The sequence below is a fragment of the Pteropus alecto genome, unplaced genomic scaffold (genome assembly GCF_000325575.1).
Source record: "Pteropus alecto unplaced genomic scaffold, ASM32557v1 scaffold11, whole genome shotgun sequence".
In the NCBI taxonomy this organism is placed as follows: domain Eukaryota; kingdom Metazoa; phylum Chordata; class Mammalia; order Chiroptera; family Pteropodidae; genus Pteropus; species Pteropus alecto.
Genome location: NW_006431956.1, coordinates 15,482,289 through 15,508,609, shown reverse-complemented (window position 1 = coordinate 15,508,609; position 26,321 = coordinate 15,482,289). Strand labels below are relative to the sequence as shown.

The 26,321-nt window shown below is 35.3% G+C and overlaps 1 protein-coding gene across 7 annotated transcripts in view; it reads left to right on the top strand.

Moving 5' to 3' along the window:
• Positions 1-36: 36 nt before the first annotated feature.
• Positions 37-26,321, top strand: part of LOC102887397 (UPF0061 protein ETA_18310-like) — a 30,897-nt gene continuing 4,612 nt past the window's right edge. The window contains exons 1-17 of one of the 7 annotated variants that reach the window (XM_006907017.3): positions 37-556; positions 3,825-3,943; positions 4,560-4,688; positions 7,263-7,327; positions 7,413-7,469; positions 7,560-7,658; positions 7,848-7,915; positions 9,807-9,894; positions 11,946-12,015; positions 12,796-12,868; positions 14,239-14,322; positions 14,998-15,127; positions 20,386-20,430; positions 20,539-20,620; positions 20,724-20,816; positions 22,921-23,000; positions 23,769-23,812. In XM_006907017.3, the coding sequence (XP_006907079.1) occupies positions 250-556; positions 3,825-3,943; positions 4,560-4,688; positions 7,263-7,327; positions 7,413-7,469; positions 7,560-7,658; positions 7,848-7,915; positions 9,807-9,894; positions 11,946-12,015; positions 12,796-12,868; positions 14,239-14,322; positions 14,998-15,127; positions 20,386-20,430; positions 20,539-20,620; positions 20,724-20,816; positions 22,921-23,000; positions 23,769-23,812 (1,633 nt within the window). In that variant the 5' untranslated portion in view covers positions 37-249. The other 6 variants (XM_015585678.2, XM_015585677.2, XM_006907018.3 and 3 more) reach the window with 6 other exon arrangements.

The following is a 26,321-nucleotide window of genomic DNA, read 5'->3' as shown; positions in this document are numbered from 1 at the left end:
CCGGAAACCTGGCCCAGGAAGCGCTTCGGCCTCTCGCCCCTCCCCGGGGCTGCGACGCCAGTGCGCCCCAGCGGCAGCGCCCGGCGCGCCCGGGGAGGTGACGCGAGGAGCGGTGCGCGGCCCGGGAGAAGCTGACCGTGCCTTTCCACCCGGCGAGCCGTCTCTCCCAAACCCCGCGACTCGCGGGGAGCCAGGAGCTCCAACAATCAGAGCAAAATGCTCCTTCGGGGGACCGGCTGTTAGCGAGAAATGCCACAGGGCGCCAGACTTCCAGCCACTAACTTTTGTTCTGTGTATTCGGGCAGAGATACAACTCCAACAGTCGGGTCCCCGTTTCGCAGCCTCATCCAGAGGCTGCAGGTTCCGCGGCTGCTTCTCCAGTGTTTGACCTGCCACGCTGTCGTAGGCTCCTTTGTGCAACCTGGCCTTGAAGGAAGCTCCAGCCTTTTGCATCTTTTCAATAACAAGTCAAGCCAGGAACACAGTTATTGTGAAACAGAAGTTAGATTAGCCTCGTCTCTCGACTTTTGGACTCTCTCCTCTGAAAACCTTATAGGTACTTGGGGCAATAGTTGGGCTGTCTTGCTCACATCTGGATGTGTGAGTGACACTCGTGGCTGTAGTGAGCTGTGTGAGATTGTTTGCTATTTGGTAATGTTGAGCCTACTTGTAGCCAGCCCCGGAGATACTGAAGAATGTACAGGATTAGTACCCGATGAGAAGACCTTTCCTTAATTCTATAGCCAGATCTCTTCTCACGGTGATGAGAGGGCGTATTTATAACAAATCCGTGATATATAATTAGTCATTCGGCACAGGCACACAGAGCCAGTGAAAGAAAGTGTAAGCATTAGGGATACAGAAAGAGAAGAAACTTAACTCTAGCCTCAAAAAAATTCACACATACAAGGAAATAGATGAGCAAAGAGGCAACTGCAATTCTCTGACGTTTTTTTCTTGTTTTTCTAAACCATGCTTTTTGCATTAAATAGTGCAAGTGCCTGGAATGCAGAGCACATTACTTTTATATTTATCTTCAAAGTTTTTTTTACTGAATAAAAGTATAGAATAAAGAAATATCTTAAAAGAATCCAGTTTTATCAGGCTTCCCTCTCCAATCTCGAAGAATATGTAAAAAAAATCTCAGGTGCTTTACAATTAAAGGTTATTTATTATGTACCTGTGGCTTATCTTGATAAAAGTTTATATATTAAGAAACATCCAACAGGTAGAATTTGCCAGAGTGCAGCACTAAACACTTGTACTTGAAACAATCTTATTACTTAATATCATTTGCCCTTTTTTACAGACGAGGAAACAGATATAGAGGAATTAAGTGTGGTGTCTAAGCTCACATAGTTAACAAATGTAGTACAACAATTCTATCAGGTCATTTTCATTTAGAAATTGTTTACCTAGATTAAAACAAAATACCTGTTTGTTTGTTTTTAAAGAGATGAAATATGCCAAGGTTAAGTAGGAAAGATGGATGACATTCATGAAGGCTTTCAACATTATAGTATGGCTAAACTCTTGATGAACAATAACCCATCAATAGGATGTGTGGAATACCAACTAATTGTTCTTTTGACCCAACTAGGCCAAGCATGGATCTACGAAGTTAAAAAGATTGAGCTGTGCAAGTAACTGTCAAACAGCTCTTCTTTGCACAGGCTGGAAAGACTGCCCTTATGCAAATGAAACAATCAGTATTGACTGATAAAAGTGGAATAACTGTAATTGAAAGCATTTTCAAAGCTATTTCAATGTTGAAGAGTCAGCTACACTTTAAGACATTTTCTTTAAAACATTATGATGGGACCAGGTTTTACAGCCAAGATTATACACATAATTCTATATACATGCTAACCACATCTTTGTTCACAGTACCGCAGAAAAGCATCTCTTCTCGATGTTATTAAGTAAATGATCAATGGATTATCAAGGTAACTGTGGGAAGAACAGTTATTGAGAGAAGAGGTTTAAATATAGTTTCACTGAAAGCTTAGCAGTTTTTGTGGATTTCACATTCTTAGGCAAAACAATTCTAAAGAATTTAATTTGGGAATTACTGATTTCTCAGAGAAGTTAAGATAAAAGGTTAACATACATTTGGAGTTTTCTTCAGGATTTCGGTCTATGACTGATGAGTTTGTCAAAGCATAATGAGGGTAAGGGTGGGGTACCTCTGAAGCAGTTACTCTTTTTTGTTCCATGGCCAATGATCACATGTATTGGCTGATCAGCTGCCTTGCCAAAAGGTGAATCAATCAGTACAAAATCACAAATACTAATGGAAATTATATATTGCCCGTGCTCTACTAAAATATTAGAGCATCATAAAAGAAGATGCACTAATTATATAATTTAGTCTGTTTCCAGGCATAGGCTCTCCTAAAAGAGAAGAAAATATACTGTTGGTTATTCTAATCATATTGTCAGATTTTCCGTGGTGGAAACTAAAATCACCTATTTTTTGGTTGACCACTTTTCCCACGATGCTACCTTATTTAGCATATACTTAGGGGAAAATATAAAGGGTTAAATGTGGCCCACATTTGCCTGTTTTTATACTCATATGGGGAAGATTTAAGATTAATCTTCTGTTAAACTGACATTTCATTCACCTAGGTTTGGGATGAATCAACAGGAGTTATTCCAAACTATTGAACAAATTGTCCCAAAGCAATCTTTCTCCATGGATTCTAAAGATAATTTTCATGATATAGGGCATTCTTAAATTACTTTGGGCTGTTTCTGTGCTTTTTATTGAGTCCATTGGTTTTTACATCTATTTTTTTGGGATAACTATTTTTAGTTATTTTATTCTTGTAATTTTTAATACGGTAAGGAAACTCCCATTCCTCTTATTAAAAAAATTAGTCTTTATTTTTCCAGATTTATAATTTAACTTTGTCTTTTTCTTCAAAAAAGAATCCCACTAGGTTTTTGATTGCATTTCCATTATGTTTATTAAATAATTTGCTGAGACATCTTGACAATATAACCTCTATCCAGAAACATAGGTTTCTGTGTACCTCCCTTTGCCTTGTATTTTAGTACAGCACCTACCCTCTTCTGTTTATTTTTTGTTTTAATTGCTCTGCATTAGGAAACATTCAGATTTTAAGAATTGTACTTAAAAGTAAACATGTTCTACATATCTAAAGCATGTTCAAACCTCTCCGCAGCTTTTAAAATAAAGTACGTGTACTTTAGTGCATGGACTTTATGATAAACAGTTTATATCTTTAGAGGCAAATCTATCCTTGTCATCAGGCATGTATCATATTTTGAAGTTTCTGGCGGGACTGGAAGCAGTTTTATATATTTAGTAAAATGTCTGTTCCCTGGTATTAGAGATATTTACTTATGTATCTTTTTCTTTCAGTCGATTATGTTCTAAAGGGCCGAAAGAATGTGATGAAGCACCTAATATGTTTTGGTTGGATTCCATTGAATTAGCCCACACTATAATTCTAAAACTATGATGTAGCTCACCTCCATTTTATTTATATAGTCTTACTTGTAAATATGTTGCACATCCTATTGGTCTGCCATGAGCAAAAATCTTGAAGACAGAGTACATGCCTTGTTTTAAATTTTTTTTAATCTCTCATCTTCTTGGACAGTCCCATATACTATATGTATGAATATTGGACAGATATGGTTGAAAATGATTAGATAGCTTTTAAATAACAAAACATGAAAAAAATAGTGTTTTAAGTCGATTTTCTTGAAGAACCATAGCCTTTCTAAGGAATATTAATGCTGTAAATGCAACAAATGAAAACATTAAGAAGGTTGTTTTTGTTTTTTATTAGCTGTGCTGCCAGTTGATCCTGTTAAAGAAAATTATGTTCGTAAAGTGAGAAACTGCATTTTTTCAATTGCCTTCCCTACTCCTTTCAAGTCAAGAGTACGTCTTGTAGCAGTTTCAAAGGTTAGGCTTTAATTTTTCATAACACAAATACTTAACTCACTATAACTTTTGTCCAAAAAGATATTAATATTTGTTTCAGAGTTAAATTGTTAGTGTATTGATAAATGACTCTCTTTGTGTTTAAAGTTCAGACACTTGGAGAATGTCATTCTTAGAAATCACTTTTTGATACTTATTCCTAGAGCCTAATACTCAGGTTCACCTTAAAGTTATCTCACAAATAAAATATACTTTTGTGAAAAAAAAGGTAAATGAGTTAAGTTATTAAAAATGGGCTCTAATAACAAATTCTAAATTCTCTCATGATATAAATGAATTAGAGATAAAAATAGGACATTTACTTTTTCTAGTTCCTCTAAAGAATATGTGCTAGGAAAAATATTTAACCATGCATCACAAGAAATACATAAAAATTTTAGAACTATCTAATAGAACTGATTTTCCCAAATAACATAAATAATCATAAGAAGTATGGTACATCTCTTAATTAAAAAAAAAAATCAATGTATTTTTGGAAGAGATTCATTCTTTTAATTTTTTTTCTTCCATGGAGTCTCTTAAAAATTACTAAAGGATTACTTAAGTTTGTAAGAAGGTATATTTTTTCCTTCCTCAGGAAGTTCTAGAAGATATTTTGGACCTTGATTTATCTATCTCAGAAACAAATGCTTTTATCCAGCTTGTAAGTGGTGGAAAGATAGTATCCGGATCCATTCCACTGGCTCACAGATATGGTGGCCACCAGGTAAGAATAGCATCAGCATAGTATCCCTTATGCAAATATCAACAGTTGGTGGAAATGCTGTCCTATTAGAGAAGTTATTTTGTATTACTTTCTCTTATGTTGTATATTGAGAATTCAACAAGGTGTTTGTAGAAGAATGTGTCATATTTTATAGATTAGCTGATTTGATTTCTTGCTTTGATAAAGCTAGAGTCTAAGTTTCTTTAATGGAATTGAGAAAACTGGGGCAGCACAAATGTAAAATTTCTGTGAATTATGCTAGAGAACTCTTTCAGTGAAGTTTGGCAAGAGATGTAGACAAAATCAAGTAGCGCGATGAGTCAGTATAAAAGCCTCAGAAAGACAAATAGATAATAATTTTGTCAGGAGAGCTATAAAGTTTTAGAACTTCTAGAAACTGCTAGAAATTAAACCAGGATTAATTGGGGGTGTTATATGTGCTGAAGCAATTAAGAAGACACCTTCTAGAAATCAAGCAAGATGTGGAAGCAAGTTCGTATGTGGTATCTGACTAATAAAAAAAAAAAAAGGAGCGCAGGACCAATTGTTGAAATTCCTGTGAGCTAGATAAGATTAATTTAACACTGGTTGTTTGGGCCCGGTTTACTGAGGCATAGATTTTAGGACAAGTAGCTAAGTATAATAGAGAGTTAGAGTAAGGATTAAGTTAGGAAATATATGAAAAGTGCTTCCACAATAGCTATTATAATAATGATTAATATCAAGCCTTGGTTTTTGTGGTAGTTAATTTTTTTCAGATTTTATTGCTTTCATTCTTCAATTTCCAAGAAGCAAAAGTAATATAGAAGATAAGAAACTAAGCTAACATAAGCTAAGAAGCAAAGTGACTTGAAAAGGACTCTAAGGACCATCTATGACCAACCTGAATTTCAGTGTCTTGATCTGTAAGGTATAAGGGTTGACCAAGATCATTCCAGGACTTGAGAGAAATGCTGTGACAAAGAAGTATGCTTTATTTTATTTAACACATCATTTTCCAAACATATTTAACTGCAGGGTTTTGTGGTGGTTCTGTTTTTAAGAAATAACTATTAATGTTTTCCTGAATTACGCTTCTCAGTTTAGAAACTCCTGGACTAGATGATCCTTATGGGTTTTTATACTCCTAAATATAGGATTTCATGGTTCAAAAGCCATTCCCATATAGGTTAAATTTATTAGATAGCATTTTATATCGGTAGTCATATGTACTGTGAAGTACAAATACAATCCTTCAGCCCTGCAGAGTTTTTTTAGCTTTTTTGTACATTTTTTGGTAGTAGAGTAAATTAGATTAAGCTTTTGTCAGTTTCATGTTTCATGTTTTGTTTCTTCTCCCCGATTTGAAATTACATGTAAATATTTATAAGGATGGTTTTGCCATTTCGAACTTATAGTGTAGTAAATGATTTCTCTTTTGTTAATGGAGAACTTTTTCTGTTTCCCCTGATTTCACTCCAAGCTCTTGGTTTGGGATAATGTTTTGTCAACTTTAGAACTTTCCAGAATATGCTTAGAGCACCTCTCAGACTTGTGCTCTTAGAGGTATTCCACAGCTAAAATCAATTAATGGTGGTCCATTCCTAGTTAAGATGAAAAATTAAAATACTGGATAAATTTTTCTCAATTTTATGTTTTTCTTCCAGAACTGTAAATGTTTAAATATTCCACAGCCGTTTATAGAACTCCTTTTATGGGCCAGGAGCTATAATGGTGAATGCAACCTGTTCCCTTGGCTCAAATTGCTAATACTCTGGGGGAGGGGATAATACTCTGGGGGAGGGGAGAGATAAATAAACAAATTCCAATAACATCAGGTTATAATAGAGTTAAGTATAGGAGTTACGGGCATTTACAGGACCACCCTCCAAGTCCTGGAAAGTCAGAGAAAACTTCATGGTAATGTCTATGTGGAAAATGGAGTGGTGTCTAAATTAGCAAATAATTGTTGGCAATAATAATAATAATTACCATCTTTTGGGCATTTATGAATATTGGACATAGTACATCATTTTGCATCTATTAGCATTCATTCTTACAACAGCCTGGCAAGTGTTATCTTGTTTTACAGTAATGAAAGGTCAGTCTCTGAAATGAATTAACTCACACAAATTTCTAGTCAGTAAGTGGCATAGCTGGGAGTTGAACAGCCTCAAACAAATTTTGACAGAAAGATTTGGAAACAGTTAATTGTGGTTCAAAAGCAATTTTTTCAGTTATAAGTATATTCCTGATTTTATATTGTATATGTATAATATAGGCAAGTTTTCTAATAAATTTAACTCATATTCTAGGATTAAATACATCAGTTCTAAGTATTCTTCATCTAACTAACTTGGCTCAGCTATAAAATGATGAATTAGTTAAAGGTTATAAATTTATATTTTGAAAATGAATTTTAATTATGTTCTATTGATTGAATTTTATTTTCACCTATATTAGAGTTGTTGATGATTATAATCCCCCAAATGCAATACTTCATTCTTAGTTTTGACAAAATAACCTTGGCTATAAAGTTACTATGAAAGCTATATGGGTTAATAAACATGACTGATTTTCCCTTTTTCCCTTCAGTTTGGGATATGGGCAGATCAGCTTGGGGATGGAAGAGCCCATCTTATTGGAATTTACAGGAACAGGTACCACATGTTTCCTTGTAGAGTAGTGTTTCCACTGAATATTAACATGAATCTTCTAATGCTTAGATTTTTTTTTTTTTTGAAGGCAGGGTGAAAAGTGGGAGCTCCAATTAAAAGGTTCTGGAAAGACCCCATATTCCCGGTATAGTTTTTTTTTTTTTTTTTTACTAATCTAAATAAATATTAATGTCTTAATTACCATTGAAAATCTTTTTTATCTTATTTCTCATAGAAATGGCGATGGCAGAGCTGTACTTCGTTCCTCAGTGAGAGAATTTTTGTGTAGTGAGGCTATGTACCATCTTGGAATTCCAACCAGCAGAGCTGCAAGGTAACGCCTCTTTTCTTGAAGCTGACTTTCAGGACTGGATCGTGTCATCTCCTGAAACGTGTCAGTAAATGGAGCAGATAAGTCTGATAGCATGATTTTTTTAATCATTTCTTATAGTTTTAGGTACTCCTTGGTAGCTTGCTCGCAGTTCAAGTGTAACTTTAATTGTTCGATTCTCTCATGTTCCAGTCTAGCTGTGAGTGATGACGAAGTATGGAGAGATCAGTTCTACAATGGAAACGTTGCGAAAGAACGAGGTAATAACAGTTTTCAGAATACCTGCATAAAATAGACCAAGCTCTTAAAGAACAATAGATATTGGACATCTTGTCAATCTTCTTAAAAAAAATGACCCATGGTTCTTCCAGATATTTCCATGTTAGGATATTATCATAGAATATCCTTTCCCACGTCCTTACATCATTAATCCATCTATTTCCAACAGCAGACGTCTAGGAGGTGAACAAAAAATGTTTATGGACGGCTGGCAAAATGCTACAAAGCCAGTTTTGTCCCAGGGGAGCGTCTGGCCCTCCTCTCAGAGCCCGGTTGCTCTTACTTCACGTTTAAGTTCAGTTAACTTTTTCCTCAGCCTTTAGTAAGATAGAAATAAAAAATTAGAAGGGGAATGAGAAAATGTGCTACGGAACAGCAAAAGGGATAGAGTAAGAGAGACTTGACTCCGAATCTCTGGGGATTGAGGGGACCTGAAAATCGATAATAAACACATTTCCTTGCTTTAAACGTGGAGCTATCAAGAAGTACTGCCAACCCTGCCTGCTTTACTGGGTCCCGTGGACATCACTGTGTCGTGCAGCATTTTTACTGACTCTCAGTGATTCACCAGGAGCACATTTTGTGTTCTTTATATTTAGTACATAATATGTTTTGATAAGATTTTCATAACAAAACAATCCCCTCCAGGGTATTCGTGCTTAAGGAAATTAATAGTTATTTATCTTTATGGTATCTCTCCCCTTTAATTTCATCTGGATAAAATGGATACTATTGCACATGGGCCTATAATAGCTATTTAGGTCTTTTTGTGCATGGTAATCGGAAATGAGATTTCAACCACATACTGTAAAAAATATGATGGGTATAACACTATTTACTTTCATGGCTGTGACATATATATTATTAATCTGAATTCCAAAACACAATTGTTTCAAATGATCCCAAGTATTTCTCATTTTTAGGTCATTAATAGAATTTCCACATTTAAGTCTTCACATAAATACAGATATTTCGATTGTGCATTTACCTTAATCCTTGCCCGGCAGCCGCTGTGGTACAACGAGAAAAGTGCTGGGCAAGCAAAAAGCATATGTGAAACCTAGAACTGTCTCTGCGGGAATTGATTTGTGACTGCGAGCACATTCTGGCCTTGTTTCTCTAAAATGAGGGGTTAGATTAGATGATACCACCTGTGTCTTTCAGTGCTTTCAATATTCAGTGATTCCGTGGTATTCAGTAAATAGCAGGAAGTGTGTCGAAGGACAGCCCTCACCGGGCGGGAGCTTTGGCACCTGGGATAGCCTTCATCTCAACATCTAAACACTCACAAGCACAGCATTCCTTGCGAGAAAGAGACATGAATTCTATTTATTAATTATATTACTACTGTCTATAATCAAAACATAAGGCAGCAGTAGAAGGCTGCAAACCCAGACACAAAATGCGTAGATTCACTTTATTTCTATAATAAGTTAGAACATATGCAAACATTTATTTATTGAAGTTAATTCTCAGGTAGTTACACAAATGGAAGGCACTTACAGGGACTATGCTGTAGAAATAATTCACTAATTCTCTATTTCAGGATGAGGGACAGGGAAAAGATCACAATTGAGGAGACAGTGAGACTCTGATGTTGGGAGCCTTAAAGTTTAGCTGAGCAGCCCTCAGCTAGGTTGGGGCCTCAGTATTTCTGAAAAGATTGTGATTCTTAACATTCTAATTGGTTCAGGCTTCAAGAAATAGAGAAAAATTCTCGATCCTTTCTAGGGTGTAAATTAGTTGATTTTCCAATAAATTCGGTTACTGTATTCTTTTTTATCAAAATAATTTCATATTTAAGGAAAGCATATTATGCTATATTTGCATAGTTTGAAATAGTTTATGCTAAATTAAACACTTCTTTTCCAGGTGCAGTAGTGCTGCGTGTTGCAAAATCGTGGTTTAGAATTGGATCGTTAGAAATTTTGGCCCATGATAGTGAACTGGATTTACTAAGGTTAGAAAATGACATTTAGAACAATGATAGAATGCAATTAAAAAAAAAACCACTTATTTATCTGCTGGGAAGTTAAAATATTTTTGGTTTTCTTAACAAGTAAAACCAAAAATTTCAGTTAATAAATATTTTTAACACTTGCTATAAGGCCTAACATCATGTGGGTTTTTTAGGAGACTAAAAAAGGGAGTAAATATAAGACCCAGTAGACCCTTTTCTCAAGAAATTTTTTATCTAGTATGCAGTCCAATTGCAGTTGATGGCCTCTATGCCACTCAGAGACCTGGGTGGAAGTGACTCATACTCCCCAATTCTGTACACTCAAGAGGTCCACAGTTTCCTTCCAACTTCTGGGATTCCCAGTGTCTCTGTCTTGTGTCTCTTCATTCTTAGACTTCAGTTTTGACATGTGTGTGATGCCCATTTCACACCCAAAAACAGGATGGAAAAAAACAACAGACTAAATTTACACAAAGCATTTAAGAACAGAGAGCATCTTACCAAAGATTTCTAGAGACAGAGGAAAAGCTTCAAAAGAGCGAGATCAATACATTCTCCCCCTTGCGTCGTGCAGGACCATTCCCACCATCCTCTGATATCTTGGTGCCTGAGGTATCTGCACAAAATTCCATCTTCGTCAAGCAGACTTAGCAAGACATTTCTTCAAACGAAACATTTCCTTCTTTAAGAAGAATTCTGTTTCCATTTGTTAAGATGACACAGCTTTAAAAAATCATTAGAAATATACATATAAGGAAAAAAATTCCCTTAGGTAAACTAGAATCATTTGGAATATGGATACAATATCCACAAAGAATACGGGGAGAAAAGAAATGAGAGAAATGAAAGAGCAGACCAGAGAAGTCCTCCCACTTGACGTAACTATTCTCTGAGTCTCTCTTTTAGCAAATGTTTACTGAGCTCAGGGTCATCCCGACTTGTTGAGAGAGTTGTCTGTTCTCACTGGGTATTATTTCTAACGTCTCATTGGTTTTTTTGGGTCACTTCTGTTTGGATTCACCATGTTACTGAAATCGTTCCATCTGGTAAAGTTATATTTCACTTCTCTCTCTGACCTTTGTACATTGACCAATGTACATTGATGAACACTTCATCTTTAAAACACCCTACTGGCTAACGTGACTGTATATATATATGAATGAGACTATATATGACTCATCATATATATAGATGAATGAGACTATATATGACTATATATGACCATGTATATATGTATATATACATATATATACACATATACATACATCACTTTTTGTTTCCCAAATGCCTGAAACAGTTCTTGACACATAGGCAGTTATTAAATGATTAAATTATTGAAAAAATATTAACAAGCTCTAATTCACTCCTATCGTTTTGACTGGGTTTTAACAATTCCTAAATCATATCTACAATCCGCAGTTTGTTTTCTGGATTCTCTCTTATCCAGTGCAATAAACACTAGTAGTTAGTCAAACAGCTAAAATAGTCTGTTAAAATTGGGAATAAAAAATATGATACATACACAACTCAAATAGTTTAACTTCAGACATTAGCCAGTTTTTTCTCATCTCATTAGTGAAAGCTGCGCGACCTCCATGCATACTTCGTCATTTCCTGTCTTTTATCTTTAAAATGCTTTTTATATATTCCTATTATTGCATGTGTTATGTTGGCATGTCATTATTTCTTCATGTGTTCTTCTCTCCTAACGGACTATGTGCTCTGTGAGTGCGGGTCTGGGTCTTGTTGGTCTCTCTGGCACCTATTGTATCCACCAGGGCAGTAGGTACCCATGGAGGTTTATTGAACTCATCTGAATCTGTAATATGATAAGATGGAATCTAATATGATCTCAGAAACACATTTCCAGTTTTGACTGGTATTGAGGAAATATTTCTCTGTGGCTTTTTTGGAAGTATAATCTTATTTTAATGAAGAAAATTTTAAGCATGAATCTAATGAACTCATGGATGACAAGGGTGGAATTAGATGACTGGATATTCAATACTATATTCTGAGGAACACCAATGCTCTCTCCTTTTTATCTCCAGGACATTATTAGACTTCATCATACAGGAACATTTTCCCTCAGTAAATGTCAAAGAACCTAATAGATATGTGGTAAGTTTTTAAAGAGAAAGAGCAATACTGTTTTCTCTCATCGTCCTTCTAACATTAGCAGCTATGACTTAGAACTTAAAAAACTACAGTTATGGAAAGGAAATGTAGAGAACTGTGAACATTTTGTTAGAGGAAGTTAAGATGAACCACTTCATAAACGAGACATGGATTAAAAAGTTGTTTTGTCTGAAAGATGAAAGAAAGAACAGGTGCTACTATATCCTGACTCTGCATTATATTTTGAGCAGCGTTTGTACCTTGGTGACATATATTCTTTTCTCATATATTAGAGATCCAGCTATTTCTATAGTTATAGTTCTAAAATAAACAATATATAATAGGATAATGTGATTTTCTATTCATTTTTTTTTGTGATTTTCTTTTCTTGTGGAAATTTTTTGATCTTCATAACTCTTTTTCATTCTTTTAATGGTCACGCAGAAAGGAATTCCATTATTTTTCTTGGTGACTCATTTCAAAGTTTAATAGTTTACCTTGCCTACATTTAACTCCCTTGTGCTGAAATCTCATGCTTTTCCTTCTGTCATTGGACATGGAGAAACCTGATCATAATACTATGTTTGTACCTTTTACATATTATTTTTGGATGAATAATCCTACTCTCTTCCATTTTTTTTTTTACACATATAATTTCCATTCCTTTAGTCATCTTTTGGCCCACCTTTGAAACCTTTCTATGTTTTCCTTATGACTTCTCAGAAGATCCTAAAAGAGTGTATGTTACTGAAAATCTGAAAAGTTTCTAAATTTTATTTTTAGGATTTTTTTTCCATTGTGGTATCTGAGACGGCACAGCTTATTGCCTTGTGGATGTCTGTTGGTTTTGCTCATGGTAAGGTATCATATTGATGTTTTGTTTTCCTGATGAGAAAGTAGAATTAGTTTGTTGAGGCAGATGACTTCTTTTTTGTGTATTTCAAAATACTCCTGCCAGGGAGCTTAACATTTTTAATATACGAATTTGTTTTTAGCAACAGGGAAACAATTTCCTCATGTTTAAAATGGTTTTGAATGGAACACAAAATAGAGTAAGGATCATCTTGTGAGTGTGTATTATATTTGGATCTCTCTAAAGCTATTTTAATAATCTTATATAAAGCACTACATGCTTATGATAAAGAATTAAAAATATACAGATGTGATTCTGGGTTCCATTCTCCAGGATAATCATTATTAACCACTTCATATCACTTCTAAACTTTTTTGGATGGTATTCATATGTCTCCTATGAAAACAGCAGGGCTGGCTTGTGGGTATTTGAAGCCATTCACTGTATCTGGTTGTATTGGAAGAAATATCTGCCTGAACTTAGACTAACTGCATATATAACATATATATGCTAAGGTCTTTAGATATATATAAAAAAGGGAATCCTACATTGCAAAACTTCTTGAAATCTACTTTAATCATCACACACATACTCTCGGTAGCTCACTTGGCATGGGATGGGGAGCAAAGTAGGTGTTTCAGAGTTTTTCACTATTATAAACTGTGCTACAGTGACCACTATGCAGCTATTTCTTTATATTCTCGAAGGTGAGATATTGAGTATAAACTCCTAAAAGAGGAATGGCTGGATTAGAGATTCTGTACATTTAACATCTTGATAATCAGGGCCATCTTGCTGTGAAAAAGGTTGAAATTCTTTGTATTGGACACTGTGCCACCATGCCCAAATATATTTGGCTGGAGTATCCTACCCCACACTCTGCTCTATCCAGAAGCCCCCTCACCTAGGAGGTCACTCTCCCCCCAAAATTGCAAATGGGCTGTACCTCATGACTGTCCATGGGGATATGTATCCATATTTTCACCTTTTCCTCTTCTCATGACCTTTGAAAATTAATCTTATTTCTTCACTAGTCTCAATTCCATTCCAAATAATATATATTTTTTAAACAAATGCTAGAAATTGAGAATGAATCAGAGGAAGTTTCATTTCTTAGAGCTTTTGTTCCTATAGCATTTGAAATTTTTGGGAAAGGTAGTATAAAACAAAAGGCTAAATTTAATTTTAAAATATAGTTTTAATATATATTAAGCTATTTGACTGCCAGTTAAACTTTCAGTTGATAATCTAATTTTGTTTTATTCCTAAAACAAATGCATTTTCATATCCTTTTCTCTTCTGGATAATTTTTTACTTTTAAAATATGCTTTACTATTTTATTATTGTGTTTTTGGAATTTTTTGTTATTTTAGGTGTTTGTAATACTGATAACTTCAGTTTGTTATCCATTACAATTGACTACGGTCCATTTGGTTTCATGGAGGCTTACAATCCAGGTATATATGATTTATGTATATATATGTATATAAATATGCCTTATTTCACTAAAAATCATCACAGATTTAGATACAGCTAATACAGTGATGGAGTAGTAGAAAGAATTGGGTTCATGCATAAAATGTTCATTTTATATGGTACTCAATCTTCCAGGTGCTATGGGGATACAATAATGAGTTCTTTGTGACCTCTGCCCTCAAGAATTACATAGCAGAGAAGAGGACACGAAGGATAGCAGGGAATATGTTTGTCAGACAGATGCAGGTTTGAGTTCTGGCATCTAACCCTTAATGGCGCTGTGCCCTTGCACAAGTACCTTAACTTCTCACTTTACTAACCTATGAAATGGAGGTAACAATAATACAACATTTACCACGGGAGGGGCCAGAGCAGTAGACAACATGCTACTTAAGTTGGAGTTTGAAGTAAATGTGCGATGACCTGGAAATTCTTGTAAGTTAGAAATATATTCTTCAGTTAGGCAAATATTTGTATTTTAGAAGATTTTCATTATGTATTTATGTTACTTTTGAGTTAAATGTTTACTGTCAGAAAGATTTTTTTTCTAATAAATATAAATTTATGAAGTTTAAATATGAACTTAAAAACGAGGAAAGAAGCCATTTATTATAATTATCCTCACTGTATAGTGATAGTATTTTTGTTTTAAACAGATTTTGTACCAAACACATCTGACGATGAAAGAAGATATAAAATAGGAAATCAGGCCAATATTGGGATGTTTAACTTAAATAAGTTGTTGCAAGCTCTAAACCCATTACTGGATCCAGGGCAAAAGCAGCTGTGAGTAAATCCTTAATCTACTAATTCTGTGTGAAAATATATTTGTATAATGATCATTTTTTGAAAAGGAAGAAAGTAAAATTTTAGAAACCATCTTATTATTTAGCTTTTAATAATGATGGCATTTCAAACTATATATTATTCTCTAGTGCAGTTTTGGCTTTTTTTTCCAAAGCTAGCAGGATAAAGTATTTTCCTATTTATTGCTTTTTAGATATTGGAAAATTTCAGTTTATTTCTTCTTTGATCCAAGGGTTATTTATCACTACTTCTTTTTTTTTAAGGTTTTTTTTTTTTTTTTTTTAGTTTTCAATTACAGTTGACATTCAATATTATATTAGTTTTAAGTGTACAGCATAGTGGTTAACATTTATATAACTTACAAAGCGATCCCCCAATAAGTTTTGCCACCACCCGAAACTATATAGTTATTACAATATTATTGACTATGTTCCCTAAGCTGTACTTTACATCTCCATTACTATTTTGTAACTGCCAATTTCTACTGCTTATTCCCTTCACCTTTTTCACCCAGCCTCCCAACTCCCTCCCATCTGGCAACCATCAGTTTGTTCTCTGTATCTCTGAGTTTGTTTCTGTTTCGTTTGTTCATTTATTTTGTGTTTTTCAGATTCCACATATAAGTGAAATCATATGGTATTTGTCTTTCTCTGTTGGACTTATTTTACTTAACATAATATCCTCTAGGTCCTCCATATTGCTGCAAAGGGTCAGATTTCATTCTTTTTTAGGGCTGGGTAATATTCCATTGTACATATGTACTACCTCTTTACCCATTCGTCTTTTGTTGGAGCATTTAATCCATTTACATTTAAAGTAGTTATTGATAGGTATGTAGTTAGTACCATTTTATTGTTTTCTGATTGTTTTTGTAGTTCTCTGTTCCTTATTTTCTTGTATGTTGATGACTTTCTGTAGTGTGTATTTGGATTTCTTTCTCTTTATTTCTTGTATGTCTCTTTACAGGTTTTTGCTTTGTAGTTACCACATGCTTCCCATTTACCGAGTTATGTTTATAGCAGTCTATTTTAAGTTGATAGTCCCTTAAGTTTAAACACATTCTAAAATTACTGCCACTTTACTCACCCCTTCCACCTTTATGTTTTTGTCATTATTTTTTACTTCTTTTGTGTGCGTTTGTGTGTATCTCTTAATTTACTGTTTTAATTACACATGGTCTTCCTACTTTTGCCTTTTAACCTTTGTACCAGCTTTTGTGTTGATTGATTCATCGCTTTTAGTATGTTTGCCTTTGTCAGTGAGAATTTTTTTCTTTGCTATATTTTCTTATTCATATTTTTAATTATTTTCTTCTTCTACTTCAAGAAGTCCCTTTATCATTTCTTGTATTACTGGTTTGGTGGTGATGAACTCCTTCAGCTTTTTTTTGTCTGTGAAGTTCATTATTTTTCCTTTGATTTTACATGATAGCCTCATTGGGTAGAGTAATCTTGGTTGTAGGTCCTTGCTTTTTATCACAGTTTATCATACGGATCCTTTCTGACCTGCAAAGTTTCTGTTGAGAAATCAACTGACAGTCTTATGGTAAGCTTCCTTATAGATAACTAATTGTTTTTCTCTTGCTGCTTTTAAGATTCTCTCTTTGTCTTTAACCTTTGCCATTTTAATTATGATACATCTTGGTGTGGGCCCCTTCGGGTTCATCTTGTTTAAAACACTCTGTACTTCCTTTGCCAGATTAGGGAAGTTTTCAATGATTATTTCTTCAAATTGTTTTTTAATTCCTTGCTCACTCTCTTTTCCTTCTGGTACCCCTATGATGCAAATGTTGGTATGCTTGATGTTGTCCTGGAGGTCCCTAAACTTTTTTAAAAATTCTTTTTCTTGATGCTGTTCCTATTGAGAGTTTTCGCTATCTTGTCTACGTAATCTGCTTCATCTAATCTGTTGTTGATTCTATCTAATGTATTCTTCATTTCAGTTATTCTATTCTTCATTTCTGGCTGTTTCTTTTTCATGTTTTCTATCTCTATTTTTATGTTTCCTATCTCTTTGAAGTTCTCACTAAGATCATCTGCTGTTCCCCTAAGTTCATTGAGTATCCTTATAACCATTGTTTTGAACTCTGTATCTGGTAGATTGCTTACCTCTATTTTTAGTTCTTTTAATTCTTTTTCTGGAGTTTTTTCCTGTTTTTTCATTTGGGACATGTTTCATTGTTTCCTCTTTTTGGCTGCCTCTATGTGTTTGTTTCTATGTATTCGGTAGATCTGCTATATCTCCCGTTATTGGCAGAGTGTCCTTTGGGGCCAGTGCAGTAACCCTGTTCACCTAGGTGCCCCAGGATTGTTCCTAATGTGGGTTGTATGTGCACTTCTGTTGTAGTTGAGCCTTGATTACCGTTGGCACATCAATGGATGGGATTGACCCTCAGGCTGACTGGCTGTGAGAACTGGCCATGACTGCAGACAAGCTGTTGTGCAAGGGCTGACCCCATGGAGTGAGATTCGCTTTAGTGGGGCTCTGGTGCCTGCTGAGTCCATGCTTTGGTATTGTTTGTGGTGTACATTGGGTGGTGCTCTGGTGTGTTCTGAAGCCGGCTATCAGGTGTGTTGGTTTGGGGGCCTCTTGGGAAGGGGCTCCCACACAGGTCAAGGTCAGCCACTCCTGTTTGGCCTAGGGCCACCTGGTAGGAGCTACAAAGTGGTCTGTGGTTAGTAGCTGCCCATGTTGGGCTTGGAGGCACCTGGGAGTGGTTATACTGTAACTGAGGCCAGCTGCCACTAGCGCCAGGCTTGGGGCTGCCTAGCAAGAGGCACAGGGGATGCTGAGGCCAAATGCCACTTGTTTGGCGTTTGTGGACCTTTTAGATATTTTAGGAAAATTTGCAGAATGGGCCTCAGCTGGCCACTTGTGCGGATTAGCCTCTGAAAGAGTTTTGGGCCAGACATGTGAATTAGGTAGGGCAGGGTCTCAGAGAATCACCAGGGTGGGACGAGAGCAGAGTCAGCCAGGTTGTTGGAGACTCAGAGTTGGTGCCCCCCTGCACCTGCTGGCTGAGTGGGGGAGGGCTCAAGAAAGGAACAATGGTGCCTACCATCACTTTAGTCCTGGAGAGCACTGCTCCTTCAGCCCTCACCTTGAAGCCAGATAATTCAGTTCCTTCATGTATGTCCCTGGCACTCTTCAAGCCACTGTCCCCTCCCTGGAGTCCAGGTTGAGTGCTTGTGAGTGAGTGAATCTGTGCTCGGGCCCTTTAAGAGGACGGCTAGGTCTCCTACAGCAGCCCTCCATCTTACCTGATGGAAGCCCCACTGATTTTCACAGTCAGATGTTGTGGGGACTCTTCTTCCTGGTGCTGATATTCTGGGCTGGGGAGCCCCGTGTGGGTGTGGGACCTCTTACTCCTCAGGGGGACCTCTATAGCCAAGATATCCCTTTATGTTACACGTGGGTATGGAACCAGCCCGTTTTACATCTCTATCCCTCCTACCAGTCTCAGTGTGGCTTCTTTATATCCTTAGTTATAGGAGTTCTGTTTAGCTAGTTTTCAGATAGTTCTCAGGGTGGCTGTTCTATAATTTAGTTGTAATTTTGATGTGGTCTTAGGAGGAGGTGAGCACAGTGTACCTACTCCGCCATCTTGGCTAGAAGTCTGTCACTGTTTCTTAATTTCTAAGTAGTTGGACTTATTTTGTCCATATTTTTATGATCAAAGAATGTGTTTGGTAGAAAAAACGTGTTAATGTTTCTTTATGGTAGGGCCATGCTGTACTCAAGAGTGAGGGCCTGAGGCCTTGCTCCGACCCTGTTAGTTCTGCCTGCCTTCTCCAGGCCCCAGAAGCTCCTGGGCCCAGGATTATGTTAAGATATTTGTTATCCACTGGGCATTGAACTCCTTGAGAGAGTTCACATTTTATTCATCTCTTTGTCGCCAATGTATTTGCTAAGAGATAAAACATATTTCTCTTCACACTCTCTGCATCTTCCCCACTGCCCCCCGCCCAATCCATAATTGACCATTCTCAGTATACGAGCTCAAATGGAAGGCAAGGCATATAGTAATTTTATTAACCCCAGGTAGCAAAATATTACTATAATACGATAAAAGTTTTATATTCCATGTATGGTTTCCTTAATTTAATTTAAAACTATATTGATAATACAGTCACATAGTTCAAAATCAAAGTGATATAAAATGATATTCTTAAGCAGTCTTCATCCCACCCTTGTCTCCATTAATTTTATATTCCTTTTGCCCTGCAAAGTTTATTCATTCAACAAATATTTGAAGTGATCAGTATGTGCCAGATACTGTTCTAAGTGGTAATGGGACAGCAGTGAATAAAACAGCACAATAATCGTGCTTTCATGGTGCTTACTTCTGGGGGGAAGAGAGAGCCAATAAACATAATAAATAAGTTGTATAGCATTTTAGAAGGAGATAAATACTATGGAGAAAAATAAAGCAAAGCAGTGGATGGGAGTATAGGGAGGGAGGAAGTGTTTGCAGTTTTAAAAGGCTGATCAGTAAAGAACTTGAGCAAAAGCTTGAAGGAGTCACAGGAGTGAACCATGCAGATATCTGGGAGAAGAGTGCTACAGGTAAAGGAATGGCCTGTGCAAAGGGCCTGAGGTGGGAGTGTATGTGGGGCGTTAAAGGAACAGCAAGGCCAGTGTGCCTTCAGTGGAATGAGCAAGGGAAAGAATTGTAGAAGGTGAGGTCAGGAAGGTAAACAGAGTGGATCTTCAAACTGTGTTAAGTTTTGTATTATTTAAAATACATTTAAGAATACTAAGAAATAGAAACTTAATTTGTTTAAAGATGGGTTCAAGGTTAAAAGTTTATTTTATATGAAATATTTCACTTATTTTCATACTTTCAGGCAAGTAAAATATTATTGTATTGGGTGAGGCACTTGAATTGCATTATTTTGGGTCTAAGATGATTTTAAAATCACACCAAAAAGCCCATTTATATAACTCTTTGGTATTACACAGACATATCAACATTTAACCTATAAGCTAATTATATATAGTAATGTTTCAGGAGTGACCTAATTTGATCTGTACTGTATACACATCTTTGAGACAGTAAATTTATATTGATAGTTTTCTAAGATATGATATATAATTAATCACTAAACCAGAATCAGTAGCATACAGTCTAATGTTATTTAATAGATAAGAAAGTTTACTTTGTTCTTGTAAAGTGTGATTCCAAACATTAATTTTAAATTAAGGCTTAACTGTCCTTCCTTTTTTTCTCCCTGTAGTGCTGCTCAGGTTCTTGAGGGGTATCCTGTTCTTTATTATACAAGGTTTGTCCTTTTTGAATACAGATATTAAAGCATTCCAGGTGGTTTGAGGACAATTCTTAAAATAGTGAGGATTTTAATAACAAATCGAATTGACATTTCTCCTTTTAGATTTAGAGAATTGTTCAAAGCCAAATTAGGATTACTTGGAGAAAGGAAGGGTGATGACGATTTAATTGCATTTCTCTTACATGTGAGTTTAACATTTTTATCTTTTTCTTTCTGAATAACGTTTGAATTACTATTCATCATATTCTCAAAGATTTGAGATTGATAAATATACTTAATTTCATTAGCTCATGGAAAAGACAGAAGCTGATTTTACAATGACCTTTCGGCAGCTCAGTGAGATTACTCAAAGCCAATTACAGGAACTCAACATTCCGCAGGTATTAATTGTGACATTTGGCTTTTTTCTTAATTCAGTTTTCTTCAACAGGTTTACTGAGGTATGATTTTCATTCCATAAAATTCCACTCATCTGAAGTACACACTTCACTGATTTCTTAAATAATTTACGGATTTGTGCATTTATCATCACAGTTCAATTTGGGAAAAATCCCATCACACTTTAAGATCCTGTGTGCCCTTTTGCAGTCAATCCTTGTTTCCACTCCAGCCCTAAACTACTACTAATTTATTTTCTGTTTCTCAAGGTTTTCACTTTCTAGACATGTTCTGAAATCATATGCTATATGGTCTTTTGCGTCAGGCTTCTTCACTTAACATATTGTTCACCCACGGTGTAACCTGTATCAGTAGTTCTTTCCTCTATATTTCCGAGTAGTACTCCACTTTGTGGGTACCAAGTTTTGCTGATTCATTTACTAGTTGATGGACATTTGGGTCGTTTCTACTTTTTTGGCTATTGTGAATAAGTACTGCTGTGAACATTCATGTACCGGTTTTTGTGTGAAAAAGAAGTGGAATTGCTGGGTTATTTAGTACATTTATGTTTAATTTTTAAAGAAACTGCCAAACAGTCTCTAAAGTGTTTTAATTTTTAAAGAAACTGCCAGTTTAATTCACTTTTAAGAATATGCATTACCTTTTTATTTCAATTATAAAACATTGAATACATTATTTATGGAATAGTATGGTTATCACCAGAAGATTCCTACTTATTATAGATTTTTAGAAATATAGATCTATTTATAAGGTCTCAGTCTTTTATATTGTAATTATCGTTTTTATCATTTTTGACATTAAAACCTAGCCTTATTTTTTTCAATTTCAATTTCTTCACTTTCTTTCATGACATTCTCTGTATAGTTAATGTTATCTTCTCATAAATTAAAAAAAAATTCAGCCTCATTTATGCATTTATTTAATAAGTACTTATTGGAAACCCACTATTATTGAGAGCTTATTCTTCTTGGACAGGCATGATAGTAAATGCTTTACAAAATAATGAAAAATTAATAAGAATATAATAATAATAATAGCTAACATTTATTGAGTGCTTATTAGGTTCTAGGCACTATTCTAAACATCTTATATGTATAATCTTTGCCATGACATATGAGGTGGGTACGGTCGTGATCTCTATTTACTGACAGAGAAACTGAGGTTACATAACTAGCACCAGGTCACACAGCTAGTAAATGTCTGGTTGGATTCGAACACTGGCAACTTTCTCCAGAGTCCATGCTCTTAACCCCTGGGCTCTAATGTAAGCATAAGCCCTTCTGTAGCAATAGCTCAATATGATAATAGTAAAATTTTATATGCTTTTAACTTATTTTCTGTCCATAGAAAACAGCAGGATCCGATTCTCATAACACAGGCCTGATGAGGCTCTTTCTAAAGCATTTTCATGATAATGGATCATTGGTCTGTAGTTCTGGTCATGGAATTTTAGTTACAAAATGCTTTGAGCAGTGAGTAAGCCCTTTCTGGGCCTCCTAATTCCCAGGCACAGGCATCTCCTGTCCCACTGTAGTCACACTGACTTGAGTAAAATATAGACATAGGGTCAAGGGAGAAAGCATAGGATGGACCACTCCTTCTCTGTCTTTGGATCCAGTCAGTCTCCAAATAAAAGTCAGCCTTTGCTAAATCATAAGGCTTGGAATTACAGTCCTGTGGAATTTGAGTCTGGATGTCATCATCCAGTAGCTGAATAAACTCAAGCATATGATTTAACTTCTCTGAGTCTCAGTTCTTTCATCAGTAACACAGGCAATCCCATGCTAGGCTCAACTTTTACTGTTTAAATACTGTCACATGGTTAAAAACTCCTGTCCCCATCCACTACATTCCCCGCTTCCATTCCTAGAGGAGGTTATTTTTATTAATTTCTATTACTTAATACTACTTCTACTTAAAAGAGTATACTTTAAAAAAATTGTATATTATTATTACAATTATTATTATTACAATTATGAGTATTGTAAATTATTATTAAAGCACATAATTTAAATGCACGCAGAGTCAAAATTAACTGAATAAATATTAATATAACAAGGAGTCTATTACTGTATTTTCATTTAGCAATTCTGGGCACTGGAGACAATTTCAAAGCACAAACTCTTTCCTGCCTGGGTGTCCCAGTACCTTTTGAGACTGAAGAGGTAAGGTAATCTAATTTATAAAAAAGTATGTTATGTCTTACTTTAGCACAGTCAAGTTGTCGGATTGCTCTCTTCTTTTCCATTTTTCACCATTTCCTTTTTGCTTCTGGATGCTTTGCCCTGGCCGGGGCATCTGTATTAGCACCTCACCCAAGCAAAGAGCACTCACTCATTCCCCTCAACTCCAATAACACAACTCCCCAAGTTCCCCAAGCACCTCAGACTCTCATCCAATGGCTACTTACTGGCACATCTTCTACAACACGAAGAAGTTACTTCGTTTCATGACTCAAAATTAATTAGAAGCAACAAACATGGAAAAGAAGCCATAGGTAGTGGCAGCTGAAGGGAGAGACAAGAAAACCACGGGAACAAATAGCCCTTCACAGTTTAATAGCCTCTGAGGGCTATTTATAAAGATGACCCTGAGTAATTAAGAAAAAGTTAAATTATTTTCAGAAAACCATGTTTAAGAATAAGGAAAAGTATCAGTCAATTTAGACTTTTTTTCTGAAAAAATATTTTTTAAATTGGTAAAAATAAAAGAAGGTTTGATATTATCTAAAATAACTAAACAAGGCAATATTTTACATATTGTTTAATCAACTCAATATTTTCTATGTTCCATTCAGACACTAAATGAGCATGATTGTTAAATGTTTTTTTTTCTCAATAATTGTCTTGTGAAATAATTCTCACACTTTTGAAAAAAATATATAATTTGGGGAGACAGTGGTTGATTTTGTCCTTTGTTTTATTCGTTTTTAGTAACATGAATGATTCAGATTCTGAAAGAAGAAAAAGAATGACAAGTAAGTAATCTTTTGATTTCTTCAACTTTAAATGATCACATAAAAGCAACATTTTTTACGTGGAAGTAATTACTTGAGGGAACTGGGCTTTTTTTTTTTTAACTAGAATAATTCTAGATGAGCATATTTTAGTTGAGTCGCAGCATCATGTATGATCTTTTCTGATTTCTGCAGATGACTGTTCACCTAGAGTGTGATAGCTCTGCTTTAAACGAGTTTGCATCCTGATGTTAAAATAAAATAGTCTTAAAGGATGGTGGCAAGACAAGGAAGGTGCTTTGGTTATGGTGGACAGAACGTGAGTTTTGGAATCTGGCAGATGAATTTCATCTTGCCACTTTTTAGCTGTCTGATCTGAAAGATATTTAACCCTCCAAGTTGTAAGGCTAAAAGCCCTTAGAACTTTCCCTTTGCCTTCCTTAAAACTTGTAAGTGGGGGTATTTTACAGGGATGTTGTAATGACGACCAGTAATATATGTAAGGTATCTTGTTTTAGCACCTGGGCCATAATATACCAATAAATAATAGATATAAAAATAAATCATTTTTATATATTGATTTCAGTTTACTGTGTGTCACTTGGCTTGGGGAAGGAAAAAAAAATGGAAGTTAGTTCTTTTTGCCATGTAGCTTCTAACAAGATCAAAGAAATTAAGACAGATCTATGTCTTGAGTGTTCTTGCCCTAGCACTTGTATGGAGAGCTGGCATGTGTCATCATGGTGGCTAATTCATGCTGATGAAATAAGGACGATGCTAACATTCCATGCTAGGTTATAGAATGAGGTTGCTTCCTGAACTCAGGACATTATTATAGAAATAAAGAACAAGTTTAGTTTTTATGGGGAAGTGAGTAATCTCTTTGAGTCTCAGCATGGATTTAGTTGACAGCCACTTATGTCCATTTGGGCGGTCATATGGAATTTATAGCCCAGCTCAGAATATGGACAACCTCAGCAGTTAAGAAAAAGAAGAAATTGAAAGAAGAAAATGTGGTGGCAGCTTTCAGTATTTGGACTTGTTTGGTTATGACAGGACGGTCGAGATGGTAAAATAAATTTAGTGAACTCAAGACTGCAACTCTGAGTTATTTTAGAGAAATAATAAATACTAAACAATTTGCTCTCAAGGAAGGGAAGAAAATAAGTTTCCACAAAGAGCAATGGCATAATAAAAGTTCATAATGATAGCTCATTTATTTTCTTTAAAGTTATACTTCCATATATTATTATTATATATTTAGTTGATATGAAAATGCAAAAACATAAAAAAAATTGATTGCGTTCATTTATGTAACAATATGTACCAGGGATATGGAATTAAAGAATGATACGAGCATAAAGAAATAAACGTCTGAGAAGCAGCATACAGTGTGGTGACGTCTGCGTCTTCACTTCCCCTGAGGAGTTTTTGTCTCTGGCTGCTCCGGACCTGAGTTCATGTTTATTCTGGGTAGTGCAGCCGAGGCTCCGGAGTCAGACCACCTGAGCTTGAGTTCTGCTTTCTGCCATTTATTTCCTAGATGTTATTAAGCATGTTACTTGACTCCCTCCCCCGACCCCACCCCATCCCTTTTTTTCTCTTTCTGGTGTATATATATTTTTAAACAGCTTTATTGAGGTATAATTTATATTCCATAAAATTTACCCATTTTAAGTGTACAGAGATTTTTTTTTTATGCAATTAAAAAATTGCGCAATCATCATGACAATCAGTTTTAAAATGCTTCTATCCACTTGACCTCTCTTTTGGTTCCTCATTCATAAAATACATTTACATCATGGATTGTTGCACAAATTCATTATGATCATGGTTGGCACATAAAAAGTACTCAATAAATATCAACTACTGTATTATTATTATAGAGTACCTTAAATGTCCTTATCATAGGGATGTTGGGAAGACTGGCATGAATATAATGTTTTTTAGAAACAAAGCAACCAAAAATATATTGCCATTATATGTCATTTCAAAACATTTTAAAACTCAATAGTAGACTAGGAGAAGATTTGCTATTAACCATTTTTTGGAAATGCTTCAATTTTAAAGGAATGGGAACAGAAAAAATGAGTAAAGGTCTTAGAAATGTATATATTTTTAAATTCTCAATATTTGTTATTTTAGGCATCCAAATAACTCTACGAGATTAGTTGAGCCTAATAATTTGAGTCTGCTGTATTTCTGATGCATTAATATTTTCCAAATGGATGGTAGCATTGGCATGCTTTATTTACGATTACGACATACTCAGTAAGACATGGTCTTAAGTCTCTTTTTCCAGCACTAAATTTACTTATTCAACAAACATATATTAAGTGCCCTATTATGTGCCATTTTTTTGCGGTCACATTGTTTAAAGCTGAAACTACAAAGATGAATTAGATACCTACCCTTAAGTAGCCTATGTTCTAGGAAATCACTGATTATCAAATTATATTGTTTGGACATGATCCTCCTTGTCCCACTGCTTAAAATTTTAATGCCAAAAGAAATAACCCACAAACAGAAA